Source organism: Argiope bruennichi, chromosome 2 (assembly GCF_947563725.1).
Source record: "Argiope bruennichi chromosome 2, qqArgBrue1.1, whole genome shotgun sequence".
In the NCBI taxonomy this organism is placed as follows: Eukaryota; Metazoa; Arthropoda; class Arachnida; order Araneae; family Araneidae; genus Argiope; species Argiope bruennichi.
In genome coordinates, this window is record NC_079152.1 from 55,792,568 (window position 1) to 55,812,190 (window position 19,623).

Consider the following 19,623-nt stretch of genomic DNA (forward strand, 5'->3'; position numbering starts at 1 on the left):
ATAATAAACTCAAATGTTCCAAATGTCACAAATCTAGAACAACCAAAATTCTAAATTTAATCTTTTTTGGTATTAAAAGATATAAATTCAATAAATATTAAATTTCTATTTAATCTGTTCTATGATATTTATTTGGCAAAATAAGTTTCTGTAAATATTAAATATTAATTATTAATTAATAATTCAATAAATATTAAATTTCTATTTAATCTGTTCTATGATATTTATTTGGCAAAATAAGTTATCTGTATATAAATAAACTTTATACCAAGCCCTAAGAAAGAATAAAAGATATGTCGTTCAATAAAATTTTCAGTAAATGTATCTATCAGGATTAATGCCATCAATATACAAAAAAATAGTATATTTGTTGGTTACCCTTTGGTGACCGACTGAGTCACTGGATATTGGATATATTTAAATTGTTTGGATATTCTTGATTCATTTCAATGATTCCCCCAAATTGTCAGATATTAAAGCCGTATGATTGTCTTTTATATGTTCTGTTCATTGAGTACTCGGATCCTTCTAAGAAAAAGCAATGCTCTCCATTAGAAATAAATTTACTTTTCGTTTAATTGCCTCAGGTCTTTTATAGACCGGGATAGCCTGGTTGTTAAGGTCTGAAATTGGCACTCTCAGACCTTAACTCTCAAGAGGTGTTCAAACTCTCAGGTTGTGAGTTTGAACACCTCTGACCGAAGACTCTCCATGTACATGGTGGCTGGTGCACGCATCTGTCGTAGAAACAATGTCCTCCAAGGCGAGGCAATACCACTGGGGATACTACATCATAGGTGATCGTTCTCTGGTTCAAGTCTAAATTACGATCTATGGATGAGTGAATGAAATGTATGAATGGAGTCCGCCTCGTGAAAAGACCTGTGACGCATGAGTAGCTAAGACATACTCTTGGCACTAGATGGCACTGCTGAAACAAGAGACGCTAAACTCAGCTTAAAATCGCTAACTTCGTCGGCTGGCTTGTCTATGACAAGTGCCATAAACAACAACACCTGTTATGCTCAATATGTATGTGGACTATATTAATAAAGTCAAATCCCGTACTTACATAGTGCTATAAATCATTACACAATGTAAAAAATTACATTATTAAATATTTCAATTTCAGCGCAGCAATATGAAATCAATGATGAAATTTTTGAAAAACATATTAAATTAATTATAAATAAAAAGACAATGTTATGAGTTTTAAAATGATATAAAAATCATTTTGTGGAGCTATCGAGAAAAAATACGTCCATATTTCGTTTAATTTTTAATTAATTAAAATTTCGAAAAAAATAATTCCAAAGGGCATATTTTCACCTTCCAAAGTGTATAATCATCAGACATAATTCATTCATTCATTATTATTAAAGATGAAAAATTAGAATGCGAAATACCTTTAAAGACAGTTACCTTTAATGTGGCGCATTTCTAGCTTTTTCTAAATGCCACAATTAAATCAATCGCAGTTAATTAGATATTCGTAGAAAAAATTATTTCATTCGTATATTTAATCAATTAAGTTGTAACCCAAAAACCCTTTAAATGAACACCAACATTACTTCTGTCTTACAGAAGAAACTGATCCATTTAAGATTTAGGGATCCTGTTTCATTCACTTTTAAATAAAATTGAATTTGCCGTCTTTATATTTAACTGAAGTTTAAAGATAAGCAGGAAAAAAATTCAAAATTAAATTTTTATTGACTAAATGCATTTAAGGTTATTTTTTTCAACAAACTTAGAAAAAAAATTGCAAAACGAACTATTGAAAACAAATTAAATTTCAGTTTTAAAAAAAGATTTCGTAAAAGGCTTTCCTAATCGAATTTCATCGACTTATTAATGGAGGAAGAAAAAAGAGAAGTCGTAAAAAAAGCCACAATCAGACCTTTGAATCGTCGCATTTATAATATTTTATAGCTACTTTACGATGTACTCCATTTCAGGGCATTCACTAATCCTTAAAGGCATTTATATCAAGATGGATAAAAGAGATGGATGAAAAAAAAAAAACTTCAACAACGATTCGCGGGAAAAAAAAAAGCGAATCATTCCATTGAGAAAATTTACAAACGAGAAGTTTCAACGAGTAGGGAATAAAAATTGGGAAAAAGCTAATTATCTTCATTTGCCGAGCTCTTCGAGTCGAATATATCCGCAGACGATAAAAAAAACAGAGAGAGAGAAAAGAAAAATTCGATGTTTCCAAAAATGCACTTCCAGCTGGCCCATTGGTCTGATGAGAACTATTGAATACTCGTTACAAGAGCCTGGCTTAAGAAATGTTGAAAAGAATTCAAGTTTCGCTTTTTTGGAAAACGTTGTTTTGCCGTAAGGAATTGTGAGTGACCCTCTAAGGTTGGATCAATAAGAATGCATAAATGCGAAATGCATTCTTCAAAAGATAATAAGATGAAAAACTTTTCAGGTTTTTGAAATGATATGTAAAAGAAGCTGCGAAAAATAGACTGGAGTTCGTTGTTGGCATTCAATAAAAAAATTGTACTTATATGATCGTTTTTTATATTTTGTACACAGAAGTAAATACAAAATAATATTTTCAGACCATGCATCAAATTTAAATAACAGTTTTTGACTTCATTTTCTCTTTCTCTATTTTATTTTTTCCCGCATTACAGACTTGTTAAGTTCCATACTAAATTGCGGGATTATATATATATATATATATCTTTTTTTCTTTTATCTTAATTACAAATTACAAACTGCCTTTTTGTACCTGCCTGGTATTTTTCCTTCCTCATCTATGTCGGCTGACGTTTTTAAGTTTGTGTACATGTATCTAAATTTATTGCATGTGTTCATAAATTAAAAGTTTATACATTTTAAGTTAAAATTACATTACATACATTAAAGTTAAAAAATTTATACATTTCATTTGTTATTTTATTTACTTATTTAATACATTATACCGATATTAATTCATTTTTTATGTATTAGTGTTATATAAATATTAATTACGCTGTTTTAACATTTTTCATAATTTCTGTTTCTACATATACTTATTCTTGTTTTTCAATTTCTTTATGCCCTAGATAGCTGTAATTTGTATCTGTGGCTATTTTTTCTGGCTCTTGCCAAGCTTTCACACTTTGAGAAATCTGGAAAGGAAAATATCATCGAAATGAATGAAAATTACCTAACTAAATAGAAAAAATAAATCCATTTGATTATGTAGATCCAAATAGAAAAAGTACAAATTGTTAGTAAAAACAAATATAATACCATCCTTAGAAATAGGCAAATACTGAATAAAACATGAAGCAAGCAATTTTTACTTTCTCATGTATTAAGTATACAAAAAAAATTGTTTTAATCGTCAAAGAAATCTAACTCGAGATTTTGCTGAATCTCTACATTTCAGATTTCCTTGAATCTGAAAAACGCATTTTTGGAATGAAGTCTTTTGGTCTTAGAACATTATAACCAAAAACATTTTGAGTGACACTGATGAAATTTGCTATATAACCTTTACACCAAATTTCTAGATTTCTATCAGATTTTTATAGATGTCCATTCAGAGAAAACCTATTGGCCTGGTTATATGATTACAAATAAACACTATAATCAGAAAGCATGATAAGATCTAGATAAATTAAAATAAATTATCTATATAAATATAGTTTAGTACACAGGTTTAGCATTTAAGATGGAGATTTTATCAAATTTTGAATTTAATCCATCAAATGAATGCACATCTAACGGTAGGTATTTTCGCAAGCATATAAATGAAGTAACTTAAAACTGCAATGGATTGAATAAATGAAATTTAGTACGTGATTTTATGACTATAATGGCTGCTCCATGTCAAATTTTACTTTAAAATTAGTTGAATAAAAGCGCATCTACGAAATAAATTCCATTTTCGTATACCGCATACCAAAGATTAATCTCCGAAGAACACACGATTGATTAAATAAAAATGTTAGATTTGCTGTTAAAATCTATATTTTGTGACTATTATTCGCAAGGCAAGAACCACAATTTTATATGAGGGAGGGGAAATAACACCTTTATTAGAGGACCAGTTAACTCTCCTATTGCTGGTGGTTTTATTTAAAGACAGAAATTAAGGTGAGAGAAAAGATCCTGGGATTGACCCTATGTGGAAAACAACCGCGAGCACTATTCCCATTTCAGCCATTTCTATTATTAGTATTTAGCATCGTCTTATCATGAATAATTAATTTATCACATCCTCGATTCCCATCAAGATACGACGAACCTCAGCGTTTAGCTGATGGAGTCCAAAATTTGATGCAGATCTAGAATTTTGATGTTAAAACTGCATCTTTTACTTAGTTTATTTTATTTGCTTACTGTTGAACAGATAGATTGTCCAGCAGATTATGTAATTCGTCCGAATTTTGTTACTTATATATAATTCTAATAACAAAATCATATGCTAAATTTTGGCTTTGTGGTTTGTTGCGTTGTTTAGTTATCATGTTCATATAAATGAACTGATATCTCATTGAAGGATTTTGTTCAAAATTTGGTCAGATTTACAATTTTGGTAAATCTGATCTAATTTTCATAAATATAACAAATCCCTTTCGTCTAGTTCCTTTAAATTTCAAGTCATCATGCTATCAGACATATGGTTTTTAAAAAATATATTTTTTTTATTTATTTAGGATGTCTGCAACACAGGTTCGTCAAAATCTCGAATAAATTTTTGACGATTTCAATTTTTTTTCTTCAAATTCTACGAGAAAATAAAAATTAAATTATTTTTGCTTGTTGTTGTCAGAAAAAGAGAAGCTAATGTATATTTAATGAAAAAGAAATCTTCATCAAATAAATGGCTCCTTAATGTTCATTTAAAATTTTAAAATGATCTTTCAGACCTGGCAATTTAATTATAAATGAATTATTGCCACCTCTACGAGCATTTCTTATAAAATAACACTGGAGAGAATATTAGATACGTAACACTCAATTTTCACAATTTTTTTTCACGAAAGAAAAAAATGTCTATTAATTGTAGTACATAGTAAAGGTAAGCATTATAAATTTAAACGCTTTTTATTCTAATATATTTCTTTAAAAATGCAATTTTTCTGACTTCAATAATTCATTTAAGTGATATTATGATGAAGTAGATTAAATAAATGGAAGTTATGATATATTTTTTGGCATCTAGAAACACTCGGCTAAGGTTGAACGACAGTTTCTAATAAATTTTTTTCGTTATACAAATATTAAAACTTTACGAATTATTTAGATGCTTATTTTCCAAGACATAATTTATATTTTATTTTCATCTATTATAATTATTGTTTGCATAGTATATTAATGCATAAAACTTTTATATGTTTCAGGTACAGCCATGCAGTGAGATTGGATGTGGCAGCTGGTCTGATGAATTAGATGCTACGACGAGTGACGGAAGTAAGAGAAATATTATAGATTTTCGACTTGTTTATCAATTAAAAGAATTAAAATAACATTTTAAAATTATTATAAGAAAGCTTCATATTTGATTTATTAGACTTGCTTTATAAAATCAAAAGAAAAATTAAGTATAATTTTTATTCATTCCTTGCCTGAGTATCTAAATCATTTAATAAAACTTTCGAATCTAGATTAAAAATAAAAGTTTAACAGATAAAGTTAATTTTAATGATTTGTTAAAGTGAATGCACTAAACCGAATGGCTTCAAGCATAGTAAGCATTTAACTAATTTTAAATGATTTTGTTAAAGTGAATACACTAAACCGAATAGCTTTAAGCATAGTAAGCATTTAGTTAGTTTTAAATAATTTTGTTAAAGTGAATACACTAAATTGAATAGCTTCAAGCATAGTAAGCATAATTTTAATGGATTTCAGTTTGTAAAATATTTCAATAAATGCAAGACTAAAAGTAGTGTACGTTGTGAATGTCAAAAGCAAAAATGAACCTTCTTACATCAAAGTTCTCTTTTCCTATTCTTTTTGAATTATTTAAAAATATTCTAGTCATTTTTCTTGTTTTCACATAAACGATTGCTCTTTTGAATTCTAACATTAAAAATTGTGTATGATTTTTTTTTTTTTGCGCTTAAAGCGTTTATTTCTTTTAGTATACAATTGAAAGGAATTCGTATTTTTTAATTGAAGTATTCAATAAAAAAATATGAACATTGTTGATGAAATTTATTTATATTTTGTTGTGCTCAGATTTGACAAATGTAGTGGAAAATTCCTGCCGCGCATTTGGTTTTCTTAAAAGAAAGCAAATACTCTTCTGTTATGTTTTTCAAAATTTTATTATTACGGATTGTGCAGTCAAAAAAAATTAAAATTGAGAAATTAAAATCTAATCAAAATTTGAATTAAAAGTACAAATTAAATTTTTCGTGCACCAGCATGAACATAAAAGAATGCATGTTTTAGTTTTTTTTTTTTCCTTTGCATTGCACTTACTTGACAAATAATTTTGAAATTTCATCTTTTTATGAAACTTTGAAACCAATGCCCTTGAGAGTGATATCTGGAAATTATATATTTGTTAGATTCAAGAGATGTTTTTGTTTATTTTATTTATTAAATTCATTTAATTTATAAATCCTAAAAATTACTTGCTCAGAATTTTTAGAATAACTTTTAAATTATTCTAAAAATTAGTAAACTTGAAAGCGTTGTCCTCATGTTAAAATAATCGTGCATGCGATACATTATAATATTTTATGGGCACTAATAAGTCTCTTTTAAAATCAAATTTCATGTTGTCTTATTTTAAAAGTAAGTGACGGTAGAGCTTCCTTGTGCTCTTTAGATAAGACTAATTGGATCAAACGATCTATTTTATTATATAACTGAACCAAAACAGACGTTTCTATTTTTTAGGTAACATCTATGAAGAAGTTTTAAAAAGGCAAGGATGATTTAAAATTTTAAAATGCACATAAATTATTTTATTCTGTTTGCTAAAAATAAAATAGAGTACAATAATTATGTAAAAGTTATATGTTATAAATATTTCTAGTCATTCATTTGTTAAGATTAAAATTTCTTTAAAATGATTTACAATACTGGATTTAATAAGCAATTTTTAATATGTTTATTTTTAAAATAAAATTTTTAAGAAAGCTGAATTATGTATTGAATTACGCTGATAAATTGTATTTACTTTATTCCTATTTTATTATATGAACATTTTCTTTGCAACTGTAATACATACTATATATTTATGAATTCACAACAAATTGAGCTTTAATTGAATTAAAAACACGAAAGCAACCTCACAAAATTATATTATCAGTCCAAAAGGGTTCGAGCAGTTTTTTACTGAAGACATTTTGAACCTCAAAAAGGAATAAGATGAGCGATAAAGATACGATAAAGATAAAATATTTATCATATATATATATATATATATATATATATATATATATATATATATATATATATATATATATATATATAAAGGTAAGATATATGAGTATAAATAGTATAAATATTCCTTTTAGTGCTTAGAACGTCAAAAAATCTAATTATGATATCTAAAAATCAATACAAGAATTTTTTGCTATTATATACAGCTTTTATAAAAAATACATTATCTAATTAGAAGTGAAAACTATGCTGTCTTCAAAAGGACGAATTAAACTCGACATTTGAGAGCAATGGGGTAATTTTATTGCGTAGAATAAATTCAGAATCATACTGTCTTCATAATGATTTTTAAGTATTTGTAACAAGCCTTTGAAGTACTTGTAACCAATAACTAAGCAAAAAATTGAGGTTGCAAAACTAAGCAAATATCGCAAGTGCCCAATGATTGTATCTCTATCATGAATTGCACAATGGCCAAAGACGACTTTTATGAAAAGAAAGACATAGGAATGACATTTTATAAAATAATGGTGTTATTCTTCCATATCCCAAAGTACTATCGATTCCCATCTGAAACATTGTTCCCAAGATGGAATCAATTCTTTTTTTAAAGCTCTCGAGTCATGTGGAAATCAATGAATTAAAGAAAGAATTCTCCTTTTCTTTATTTTTTCCCCTACAGTGGCCGATCCTCCAGAAAACATCGAAATGCGATGTTTCCACGACAACACGCAGAATATCAACTACGTGGTGGTCACGTGGGATTTGCCCAAGAACGTTAGAGGCACTGTTCAGGCTTACAATGTAAGTATTCTTTTTGTACCTGACCCGCTAAAAAATTGGATCGGATAAAACAAAAGAAAGCACGTGCTCAAGTTACTCGTGTTTAGCTACATCCCATTTAAAAACTCGAAGTGGTCTTATTACAGAATACTCATGTTTGTATAGCTTCATGCGAACTGATTAAAAAGTTAATAAATTAAAAATTGCCCATGGAAATACTGGAATATTTTTTGTGCTTTTATTTATTTTGATTACGTTCATATTCGAAAAGTTTTACACCTGTAATCGATTTTTTCCCCTCATTTCCTGGTATTCTAGAGACTTGAAATTTTTTTTTATTTCTTCCTATTCTTCGTTTTTGAAAAATTTCGGATCCTCATTATTTGTTAATACATTAATTTTGTTTTAATATGTATGGCGCCATCTAGTGATGAATTGAGGAAAAAAAGGTTTCTCAAAGTATCCAGTTATCAATAAAAAATTAAAATTCGTAACTTCCTTCTTTTTCTACCATATAGTGCCTCTATGATCTAAAGATAAGGTCCCTGTTTTGAAAATTTCAATATAGAACTAGATTCTACTAAAAAATTGCCTTTTACGATCTAGTTCGCGTTACGTTCATCGGGGCTAAAGGCAGTCTCGCAAGTGTGGTGCTAAGGTTTAGAGAGGGAGGATCTAGGTCAGGTGTGCTCTGATTGTATTTCAAATTTAGAAGGTCTATCTGAGAATAGCTCTTCTGTTGCTTTAAAACGGTGCGTCAATGTACCAAATTTTCATATTGTACTTTTCGAAATTATTATGACTATCTATAATATTTACTTATAATTTTCGTTCTTTCAAAGGATTAGACTTGATAAAAATTCGTCCTCTATATATATGAATGGAAAGTAACTGGCTAAAGTATTAGAATTAAAAAAATAAAGTAAAATAAATCCAGTCTTGCATCACTAGATATTTCGTTCAATATTTTTAGCTTTTCAACTATGTCTATATTCGCTTTGTCTCGCTGTCAGGTCACCTGACTGCTAGTTCCTGCTTCTTAAATAATTTTCAAACCCAGATCGCTTTACTTTTCAGAGCTTGTATTGATTGTTGCTGATAAAATTACAAAATATTTTTTTTTGCAATTAGCAAATATCTAATAGAAAATTATTAAACGTTATACCAAACTTTAGAATTCATCTGAGCATGTTTTCAAAGAAGATGGTCACTCTAATCGTTGACCAATAGTTAGTTTTTCTAAACAGATAAAAAATGACATAAATTTCCAATCACAAAATACTTCAAATAAAATTAAGAGTTTTTTTTTTTTTATTCTCTTTGTGTAATTACTACTGAAAGACTAGAGATTTAAATATTCTTAAAGTTGCTCTGTTCTATTAATTATATTAGTTACTTCAGGCAATTAGTTTATTCCTCCGAAGATAAATCATTTTTCATAACTACGTGCTCATGATTCCACCAAATTTTCTTGTATTAAAGCTATATTATTTTAATTGTCTTAGTTAAGTTCTGTTTATCGTGTATATGAGTCTTTCTAATGGAAACTGGCCTATAATATTTATAAAGTTATTAAAAACGTAAATCAACTATTTTTTAAATTTCTCGATTCGTTTTCACTTTTTTATTTCTTTTGTAAACTGCACAGATATTAAACTGTATTTTTCTTTAGTTACAATACCACAAGAAAAATCACAAGATTAAATATTAGATAAAACAATGAAAACGGTTTAAATTTCGGAGCAACTGTGTAAATCTATCGCTGGAAATCAGGCAAAAATAATTTTTTAAAAAAAAATTGCTAAAATTCAGGAAAAATTGGTATTATTAAAAACAGAATTTTTTTTTAAACCTTGAAATGGTATAAAGTTTTAAAAATCATTATGAGGTGGACATTCCTATCCTTCGAAGTATACATATACTAAATCAAATGGTCTGAACTATAGAGAGCCAACGCACATACATTCATTTTTATTACTAGTTTAGATAATAAAAAAAAACTGTTATCCTTATAATGAAAATAATTTTTAAAAATTTATTATTTCACAACTAATATTGGTTGAGTAAATAGATATTTAAAATAAGCGGGAATCCGTATACAAATTTATTTCATGGGTAAATGTCAGCTTTCAAAAAATTAAAACGTGTGATTTAAATTAAAAATGTAAGCACGGTGGCCCTATGGTAAAGTTTCGTCTTAAGATCCCAAGGGCACCAAGTTCGAGACTCGATTCCATCAAAGAATTGTCGTGTAAGCGGCTCTGGTACACGCTAAATTCGTAGGGATCGAATGCCCTCCAGCTGGTGTGGTGTGGAAGCTTGGAGAGGGAGTGCTTGCTCAGGTGTCGTCCTTGTCATCCAAATGCTGCTCAAAATTACGATGTCTGTCGTCCTAGTGTTGCTTTAAAACGGGGTGTTACTATAATTGAATTAACTCAAATAAAAATTGCCATTGCTATGTTGAATTCATTTAAGATGTACAAAAGTACATAAACATTTAAAAAAATTAATTAAAAATTACGCAATGATGCAACTTTTTTTAGGTAAAAAAATCTGATGAAAAAAAATGAATTAATTTAGTTACAAAATTAAACATTGTTTAATATATCATTTTAAACCACAATCTGAAGAACTTCTGTTAAAATTCATTTTTTTTCATACTTCTTGCTTCTTTCTATTTAACTTTATTCCGCTTGAAATATAGAATCGCAGATGTCGGAACAAATTGCTCACGAAACAGATTTAGATACCAAGAGAATATAATTTACCAAATCTCTATCCGTAGATCCTCTTTCATATAATTAATATTTTGTAGAAATTCAGATGAAAAATATCTAAGGATCTAAAATCTAGAAATGGCGAATACCTCCCATACACTAGGAATTCCGTATCTAATTATTATATTGTAGTACGCATTCTTCCGTTAAAAAGATGAGTGTCCTTGCATCTTATCATGCTAAAACCACATTCTTTACAAAACCTACAGCGAAATAGGTCCCTCCCAATAATCAGATAATGGTCCAGTTAAGACAGTTGTATGTTGAGTGGAAGTTAAAGCATCATCCAACAAGAGTGGCCCAATTAAAGTATACTTCCATACTCTGCGCAAAATATTTACAGACCTATGCATTTAATGCCTTGTTTGATCGTATAGACTGAAGACATTCCAGAGACAGTAACAATTAAATATACAAACAATTCCTTGAATTGCGCATCAGTGCCGTAATTGGAGACTATTTCATTCACTAACGGTAGATGTTTACCGTATTTGTTTAAATTCAGAAATTTAAATACATCTTTCTGCATCTTCAATTTTAATAAACTTTTCAACTTTTTTTTGTCCTTACAGTAAAATTCCAAATTCAGCATATCTTATTCTGAACTTTGAAGAATAAGCGAATCAACGTTGTCAATAAGCCGACGTTGACGAATAAGCGAATCAACGTTGTCAATAAGCCGACGTTGACGAATAAGCGAATCAACGTTGTCAATAAGCCGACGTTGACGAATAAGTCAACGTTGAAGAATAAGCGAATCAACGTTGTCAATAAGCCGACGTTAACGAATAAGTCAACGTTGAAGAATAAGCGAATCAACGTTGTCAATAAGCCGACGTTGACGAATAAGTCAACGTTGAAGAATAAGCCGAATCTTCTTACCTCTATAACAATGGAAAAAAGACATTAATGATATATTAGCAAATAATGAAAATAATTTAAGTTTCATCTCAACAATAAAATGTAATGTTATAAAATATGTTTAAAATATTTTTTTAATTAATTAAAAATTATGTGACAAAAAAACATATCATTGAAAGGCTGATTTATTAAACTTTAAGGTGATGCAAAAATTATTTAATTATTTTTTACATTTCCTCTCTCCAAAATATATTCTTGCCAAGTTTGGCAGCTCTATGTAAAAAGTTTTAGCTTGTAGAGGCCAATATATGCATTTTTATTATTAATAAAGATGGGAAAGTGATAGAAATAGAGAATTATTTCTCTTGAATAAACATGCAATAAAATAAATCTCTGCTAAGCCTATAAATAGTAATTAATCTGTCCAAGACGGATTGCTCACCATGAGGACAAAGAATTTTCGACCCAAAAAGACAGGTAGCACTTCGTATGATACGAATGTATTGACTTGCAAATTTTGACTCCTGAGTATGGTCTTCAAAAGAATCGTGCCATCTCGAAGGTTTAAGACTATTTAAAACGCTTTAAGTCATCCTCAAGAAGCGTATCTCTCAGAAATTTAAAACCTAATAACGCACTTTTCAAAATTTATGTTTGATACGATCTCTCAAAAATTTCTTCGAGGAAACTGTCGAAATGGCCTAAAATATTTAATTCAAAATCTCATAACTTGGTCAGTTCAAGATAACATGCTGATGATTACAGTATAAACAAAAACAATATAGTTTTTCGCATAACTAAAAGATTTTTCTTTGTAAGCAAAACCATAAAAAAACATCTTCAAGAAATCAACTTTTAGTAAATATATAAAAATATTTTAATGAAAAAACTTAATAATTCATATGCTTTGATTAATAAACTTAAGCATATATATATAACGCAAGATTTTATGCAGAAAGACAGAATGGAATTTTGGTAAAATCCTAGATGGACCCACCTCTTCGCGACTTATTTGAAATCACGCCAAGTTGACTACTAATTGAATATTTGTTATTATTATTATTATCTTTCAATTAAAAAACGATACTTGAAGACCAGAAATAATAATATTTGTTTTAAAAAAAAATGAACACTTCCATAAATGTGTTTAATAAATAAATAAATAGGTTTAATAAAAAATAATAAAATAAATAAATTAAAAATAAATTAAATAAATTAAAAAATTAAAAAAATTAAAAATGTGTTTAATAAATAAATAGGTTGCCACATTGGCGACGTTATCGCCACTCGTTTGGCGAGAACTCAAAAAGACGCCAAGAGGTGGGCTGTGCTAGAATCCACCCGGAATTTTCTATAAAAAGAACAGTCAAAGTTAAACAAGACGCAAGACAAATATATTTTTCTTGGAATAAATACTCAAGGTGTAAGAAATGTTAAATATTTCGAGAGAAAAGAGTTGTACTATCTCATAATTAATTACTATATTTGACCTAAGAGAACTTTACAATGTTAATTCTATTATCTATCTTTAGCATTAATTCGAAGGAATTAAGTAAAAGCTTTAAAATGAAAAAATGGTTTAAGAGTCATGCAAAAAAAGAATCTCAGCTCTAATTTTTTTGGATTGCAAATAAAATATTCAACTTTAGAAAAGAAATTAAGTAACAATTCTCATTTTAAATACGAGGGTTTCATTTATGAGTCATATATTTGACTTCAATTATAAGTCATATATTTTTCTAATTCTTTCAGTCAATAATTATTTTTACAATATCATTAGATAAATATATTTTTGAAATTTAATATTTATAAATATTCTGGAGAAATAACAATAGAAGATAAATAGTTCTCTTAATCCAAAGTAAAATAAACATTTAATTAGGAAATTTAGAATGAGTTAGAAAATGTTTTTGATTAAAAAAAACTGGAACAAACCATGTGTGATGATAAAAAAAATTGTTGTTAGGTTTTGACAAAAAAATATTTTTTTTAATTAAATGTTTGTTATTTTTGCCACTTTTATAGTATTTTTTCCATTTTTAAAATGGAATTTCATTCAAAATTGTTTTTATTACTTTATTTTTCCAATCTAACAAATTATTAACTGCTTAACTGTTTTGTCCGAGTGCCCTAAGTGTATCGATTTATCGAATTTTGATAGTTGTAAGCAAAAATAAACCATTCATATCGATTATAATTCAATATTAAAATTACTTCGAATACATAGATAAATCAAGTATTCAATGGATTTCAATTTGAATCTAAATAAGAAAATATTCCCAAACTAGATGTTGTAATCTTATTACATAGTAAAGACAATAAAACAGTTAAGTGGTTAAACAAACTATAAACGTAAAATTCGCATATTTAATTAATTCGATTTTTTTAATATGTAAAATTTAATATTTATTTCATGCAGCATTTTACAATAATAAATTATTATAAATTTAATGAATTGCAATTAAACATCAAACCAGAACTCTGCTCTCATTAACAGAAATAAACCATTATTTTTATACTATTTAAATATTTGATTTTTCAAAGCTACAAATGGTAGAAAATTGTGCAGCGATGAATCAAAAACTAAATTATGTACTCAATATTTATCAAAAAATTTGTTTCCATCCTTGAAAAATAATCATATTCATATTTTATCACAGAAAAAAAAATTAAATTGCCCAGACAACTTGAATATACAAAGCTCAACAAAATTAAAAACTTTTTGTACTATATAAATCTTTCTTTTGTTTATATAAAAAATATTACACGTCAATCATACTTCTTTTCTTAAAACTAATTTCTAAAATAAACAATAGAATTTAATTTGATCATTCTGTTCCTAACCATTCATACATCCTGCACATCATATGTATTCAGGAAACGGATACTAGGAAGTTCAATTATAGGATATTTGCTTCTTTATATATAATAATCTATATATTCACATTAATTGTTTGAACGAAGTTTAAGTCTGTATGGATTATTTTATTTTTTTATATAATGTAATAAGCTGGAGCTTAGTCAATCAAATTCCAAAAATTTTGATCCACCACATTAATTTGTAAAAATAAAAAAATATTTATAATTACCCTCCTTGAGGTGACTAGGTGGTTAACTGAGAATATTAATTGCGTTTAATTCCTATTAAAGCGCTTTTATATAACTGGATACTCATAATTTCCTGATCAAGGAAGTTTTAAGTTTTAAACTGAGATAGGCTTTAAAAGCGTGTTATTTTTTTCATTAAAAAGGAATTATGCAGATAATCCATGTTCTATTTCCAGAATTTTTTTCGAAGAATTGGGGTATTATTTTTTGATTCCTCGTCCAAATTGTGCATATAGGTAGCAGAAACTTTATTCCTTATTTCACAATACTGTGAAACAAAAACCACGCATCTAAATATTCAATGAAACGACGGAATTTACTTGAATTTCATTGTAACAATGAAACCTTTTGCGGAAAATTTTTTTCGCTTGATTACTATATGAAAAATACCTTTAAAAAATTCAGGAAATTCAGGAAAAATTTGCACAAAAACAAAATCGGTATCATTAAAAATACAATTTTTCGAAATGGTGAAAAAATTATAATTTTATAAGTTCCATTAATTAAAAATTTTTTAAAAAAAAATACTGTACATGAATTTACATTTTTACCTTCGAAATCATATTTTCATAAAATTTGAGTCATAAATCAAATGATCTGACAATTAAAGAACCAACTCTCACACACACAAAAACTCAAGACAGTTGGCACATATTAAAAAAATCTATAATTAAAAAAACAATGATTCACTTTATATGAATATGTAAACGCCAATAATTTAACCTTACTTAGTCTAACCCTCCCCACCACCACCAAGCACACACATTTTTCTTCATTGAAAAAGACATTTTCCATTATTTTATATCCGAAATATCGAAATATAAAAGTCTGATATTCAAGTATATTGATATGAATTTATTGAAATTAAATGAAAATGCATATTTTTTCTCTAATTAATAAAACAGGATGATCTTTCCATTAGTAAATTTGCATTTAAAATAGATATCGAGTTGAAGACTCGCAAAATAATATTTTTAGTTTTCATTCGCAAAAAATTTAACATTTTTTACTTGGTTTTTCTTTAATATCCAATATAAATTATTATACAGTATTTTCATAAATATATATGTACATACAAAATAAGCAAATGAATGATGGATATAATATCATATCAAATGATCATTAGAAAGTAGTTTTGTCTCCAAAATGTTATCAATTACTTCCATTCATTTGTGAATAATCCCCACAATTTACTCTGTAACTGTAACCTCGTTTCAGGTGACACTGGAAGGTGAAGCCAAGTACCGGAATGCCAGTGGATATTTCGTAATGGACACTTTTCAAGAGTTTAACGAAGTTCAGAAAGAGAACCAAGTTTTCAAAAGCACCGTCCGACCCAATACGAATTACACCGTGAAGATTTGCACAGTGAATAAAGCCGGTTGTGGACACTCTAGCACACCGAATGACAAAGCCAAGTGCATCTCGCCACCTTCAGGTACGCTTGGAAGAGTCCATTTGCGTTAAAATCCTTACAATTACTGAAAGACAAAAGGTTCCAGGAAGTAGGACTGTCTCATTACTGATTTTCTTCTCTCAGATCTGCTGCAATTGTTTTAAAACTACTATATGCGCGGTTTTGACTTGAAACATTTATATTACATTAGCTAAACGCGCTGATAAGAATTTTAAGCAATTTTGTTTCTGTTTGTAAATAAATTGTAGCATAAATTACATTACGCAGCAACTTAACTGACAAAGGAAATAGCATTTTACGAGATATGTCCATTATTGATTACATTTCTCTGGAATTTCAATGTAAAGGGTAATAAATTATAATAACACGTAAATATAAAAAACATATATAATTAAATGTAATAAATATCTTGATTTGTGTTAGAGCACGATTTTCACTATTTTTCAAATAAAAGTATTATGTGGTTGCTTCCTACAATCAATTTCCAATAGCTACAGTTGTCTGAGTCATTTTTACAGATAAAACCACTAACCTACATCTTAAAAACCTATATTTGTGCACTTTGAACTTCTTTTATTTTGATTCATTTAATTTTAAACACTCTTTTTGAACTGAGTGAATTATAGTTATAATATTTAACAATTGTTATCTGATGCAAAATTATGCTAAAGATACATTCTTTCATTTATCATAAAAAAGAAATTAAAGATCTGTCTGTTGCGTAAAATCTTATACATGAATTCTGAGCAAATATTAATATCTCTTGTATTTAATAAATTTTGCTAATATAAATATTGTAACAGACAAAAATTTTATTGGATGTAATGTTATTGAAAATTTCCGAGCCCAAAGCCAAGGTTGTAGCCAAAGATACTTCAAGAAAGATTTTTTTAAAGAATTATGTTTAACTCACTAAGTTAATTTACGTTTTACTTATGTTACCCATGATAACAATTCTTCGTTTTTTTTATGAATAATCTCCCTTAAAATTACCAACCCAACACTGCATAGCGATTTAAATGGGAATTAATGCATTTTTTTTTATATTTTCAATTGTTTCTAAAATACTTTAAATGTATTCACAAATACACACACACACACACACACACATACATATATATATATATATATATATATATATATATATATATATATATATATATATTGTTACATTTTTAATTTTAAAAAAAGAAAAGTATCATTATAAAGAAATTTTTTAAGCAATTGATAATTTTAATCATTTTATTTTAATGAAAATTTAATTCCAAATTAAAATTTAATATTTATATTTATTTATTTATTTATTTATTATTATTTTTGTAATTTTTACAAGTACCTATAAATAACTACACCTTTTTTAGAAATAAAAACTAGTGAGACAGATTTAAGAAAACATCATAGACTTAAGCCGGTAACGTATTCATATTATGGATTATTTTAAAATTCAAATCATAACAAATACTTTTCTCTGGAATTTTGTTTGCAGAGCGTCTCACATAATAAATATTAAATGCATACTTTTCATAATATGAATTATGAATAAGTTTGATATTTATGCGGAGACACAGTTGATCTTATATATTTTGATTAATTGCTTTTTGAAAGAAAGCAGTTTCAGATTTTACGTCTTCAATTAAATTAAATTGAGCTTAATAATATACGAAGAGTTTTGGGTAAAAGATTTGTGAATTTTGTAATAAATTAAATATAAAATAACTTTGTCCAATTATCAAGATTAAACATATTAATAAAAATAGATAAGGACTGAAGCTATTCTCTCAAAAGATATCAAATATGCATTCATGTATTGTGGTAAATAATAAGCTCATTCATGTACTGTGGTAAACAAAAGATATTAAATGAAATAAATGTGAATAATGGTTATTGATATTTTACTTTCCTTTATAGATAGTAAAATATCAATTTATAGATAATATCCTCGGGGGGGCACCTCGAAATGAGGATGAGATGCTTCCGGCATGGTGGTTGGATCTCGCCACCCTGGAGGGTACAATAATAGGTGGGGGATCTGACTCCCCCCACCGATGACGGGACGTACTTCCTTCGGGGAGGGTTGTACCGTGGCCGGTGACGGCCCTTAGGACTCAACCACAGTTCCCGCCAATTGCTGTTGCGGCGGTCCGGTCATTCAGTTCTATGGTTTAAATTCGTGTGCCTTAGGGCGGGTCGGAGAGTTAGAAGGTTGACTTTCCTTTATAGATATAAAAGTTTTCATTACTAACAATTCTGAAAGACGCCAGAGTACTTACACTGCGTAAAAAAAGTAGAAGGACAGTGTCTTTTTGCCAATTAATATCTCTTCTTTTCTCCTAACTACTAGATACTTATGCAGATTTAGTTTAATGACCCTTGTTTTCATTTTAGGCAAAAATTAAACATCTACCACTAATATTATTAAGAAAATTAGTATATATAATTTCCGATGCGTAAAAAAAGTAGAAAGACACTTGCTAATATATTTAATTTAGTAAGTTGTTTTTTATTTAAATAATGATTTTGTACTTTGTTTATCCTTTTCTGTCAAAAAAATCTAATTTGTTTAAAAGCTACGTTGTTTCTCCGTTCTCAGAAATGCCTAAAGGAATACCTTTGAACGATTTGCAAAAAGGGCAAATTTCCGCATATCAAAATGATGGTAAAGGTGTCAGAGAGATTTCTCGATTGTTGCAGATGAGCCCCAATACAGTTTCAAACTTTATCAGAAATCCTTATAAAAATGGAAATAAAAAGAAGACTGGTAGACCAAAGAAGTTAACACCACGTGATGAAAGAAAACTTGCTCGTGTGCTGAAGAAGAACAAAGGAAGTGTTTCAAAGGCAAGAAATCAAGCAGGACTTAATCATGTGACGAAACAAACAGTTTACAACTATATTAAAAGATCTAAAAATTTCATTTTCAAAAAACGGAAACATCATCCTAAGTGGAAACAAGCTCACATTGATAACCGTTTAGCGTGGGCTAAGGAGCACAAGTCCTGGACTACAGAATGGACTTCTGTGATATTTTCCGATGAAAAGAAATTTAACTTAGACGGTCCAGACGGATGTCAGCACTACTGGCATTATCTGGGGACGAAGGCGAATACTATTCAACACGACAAATGGGAGGAGGGAGTTTAATGGTTTGGTTGGCTGTTGGAAACGGAGGAAGGACAAGTCTGGTTTTCTTAAATGGTAGGCAAAAACATACAGACTACATTCAAGTGCTGAATTCCGAGCTTCTTCCTTATGCCTCTGACATGGGGGGGGGTGAAGAGTGGAAGTTTCAGCAAGACGGAGCTTCCATTCACACTGCGACTGCAG

General features: G+C 28.3%; 1 protein-coding gene across 5 annotated transcripts in view; it reads left to right on the top strand.

The window, feature by feature from the left end:
* The window catches only part of LOC129961870 (tyrosine-protein phosphatase 69D-like), a 666,258-nt gene that overhangs the window by 472,632 nt on the left and 174,003 nt on the right, over positions 1–19,623 (top strand). For all 5 annotated transcript variants that reach the window (XM_056075481.1, XM_056075482.1, XM_056075483.1 and 2 more), the window contains 3 exons: positions 5,355–5,424; positions 8,036–8,157; positions 16,101–16,320. In XM_056075481.1, the coding sequence (XP_055931456.1) occupies positions 5,355–5,424; positions 8,036–8,157; positions 16,101–16,320 (412 nt within the window). The remainder of the gene's footprint in view (positions 1–5,354; positions 5,425–8,035; positions 8,158–16,100; positions 16,321–19,623) is intronic.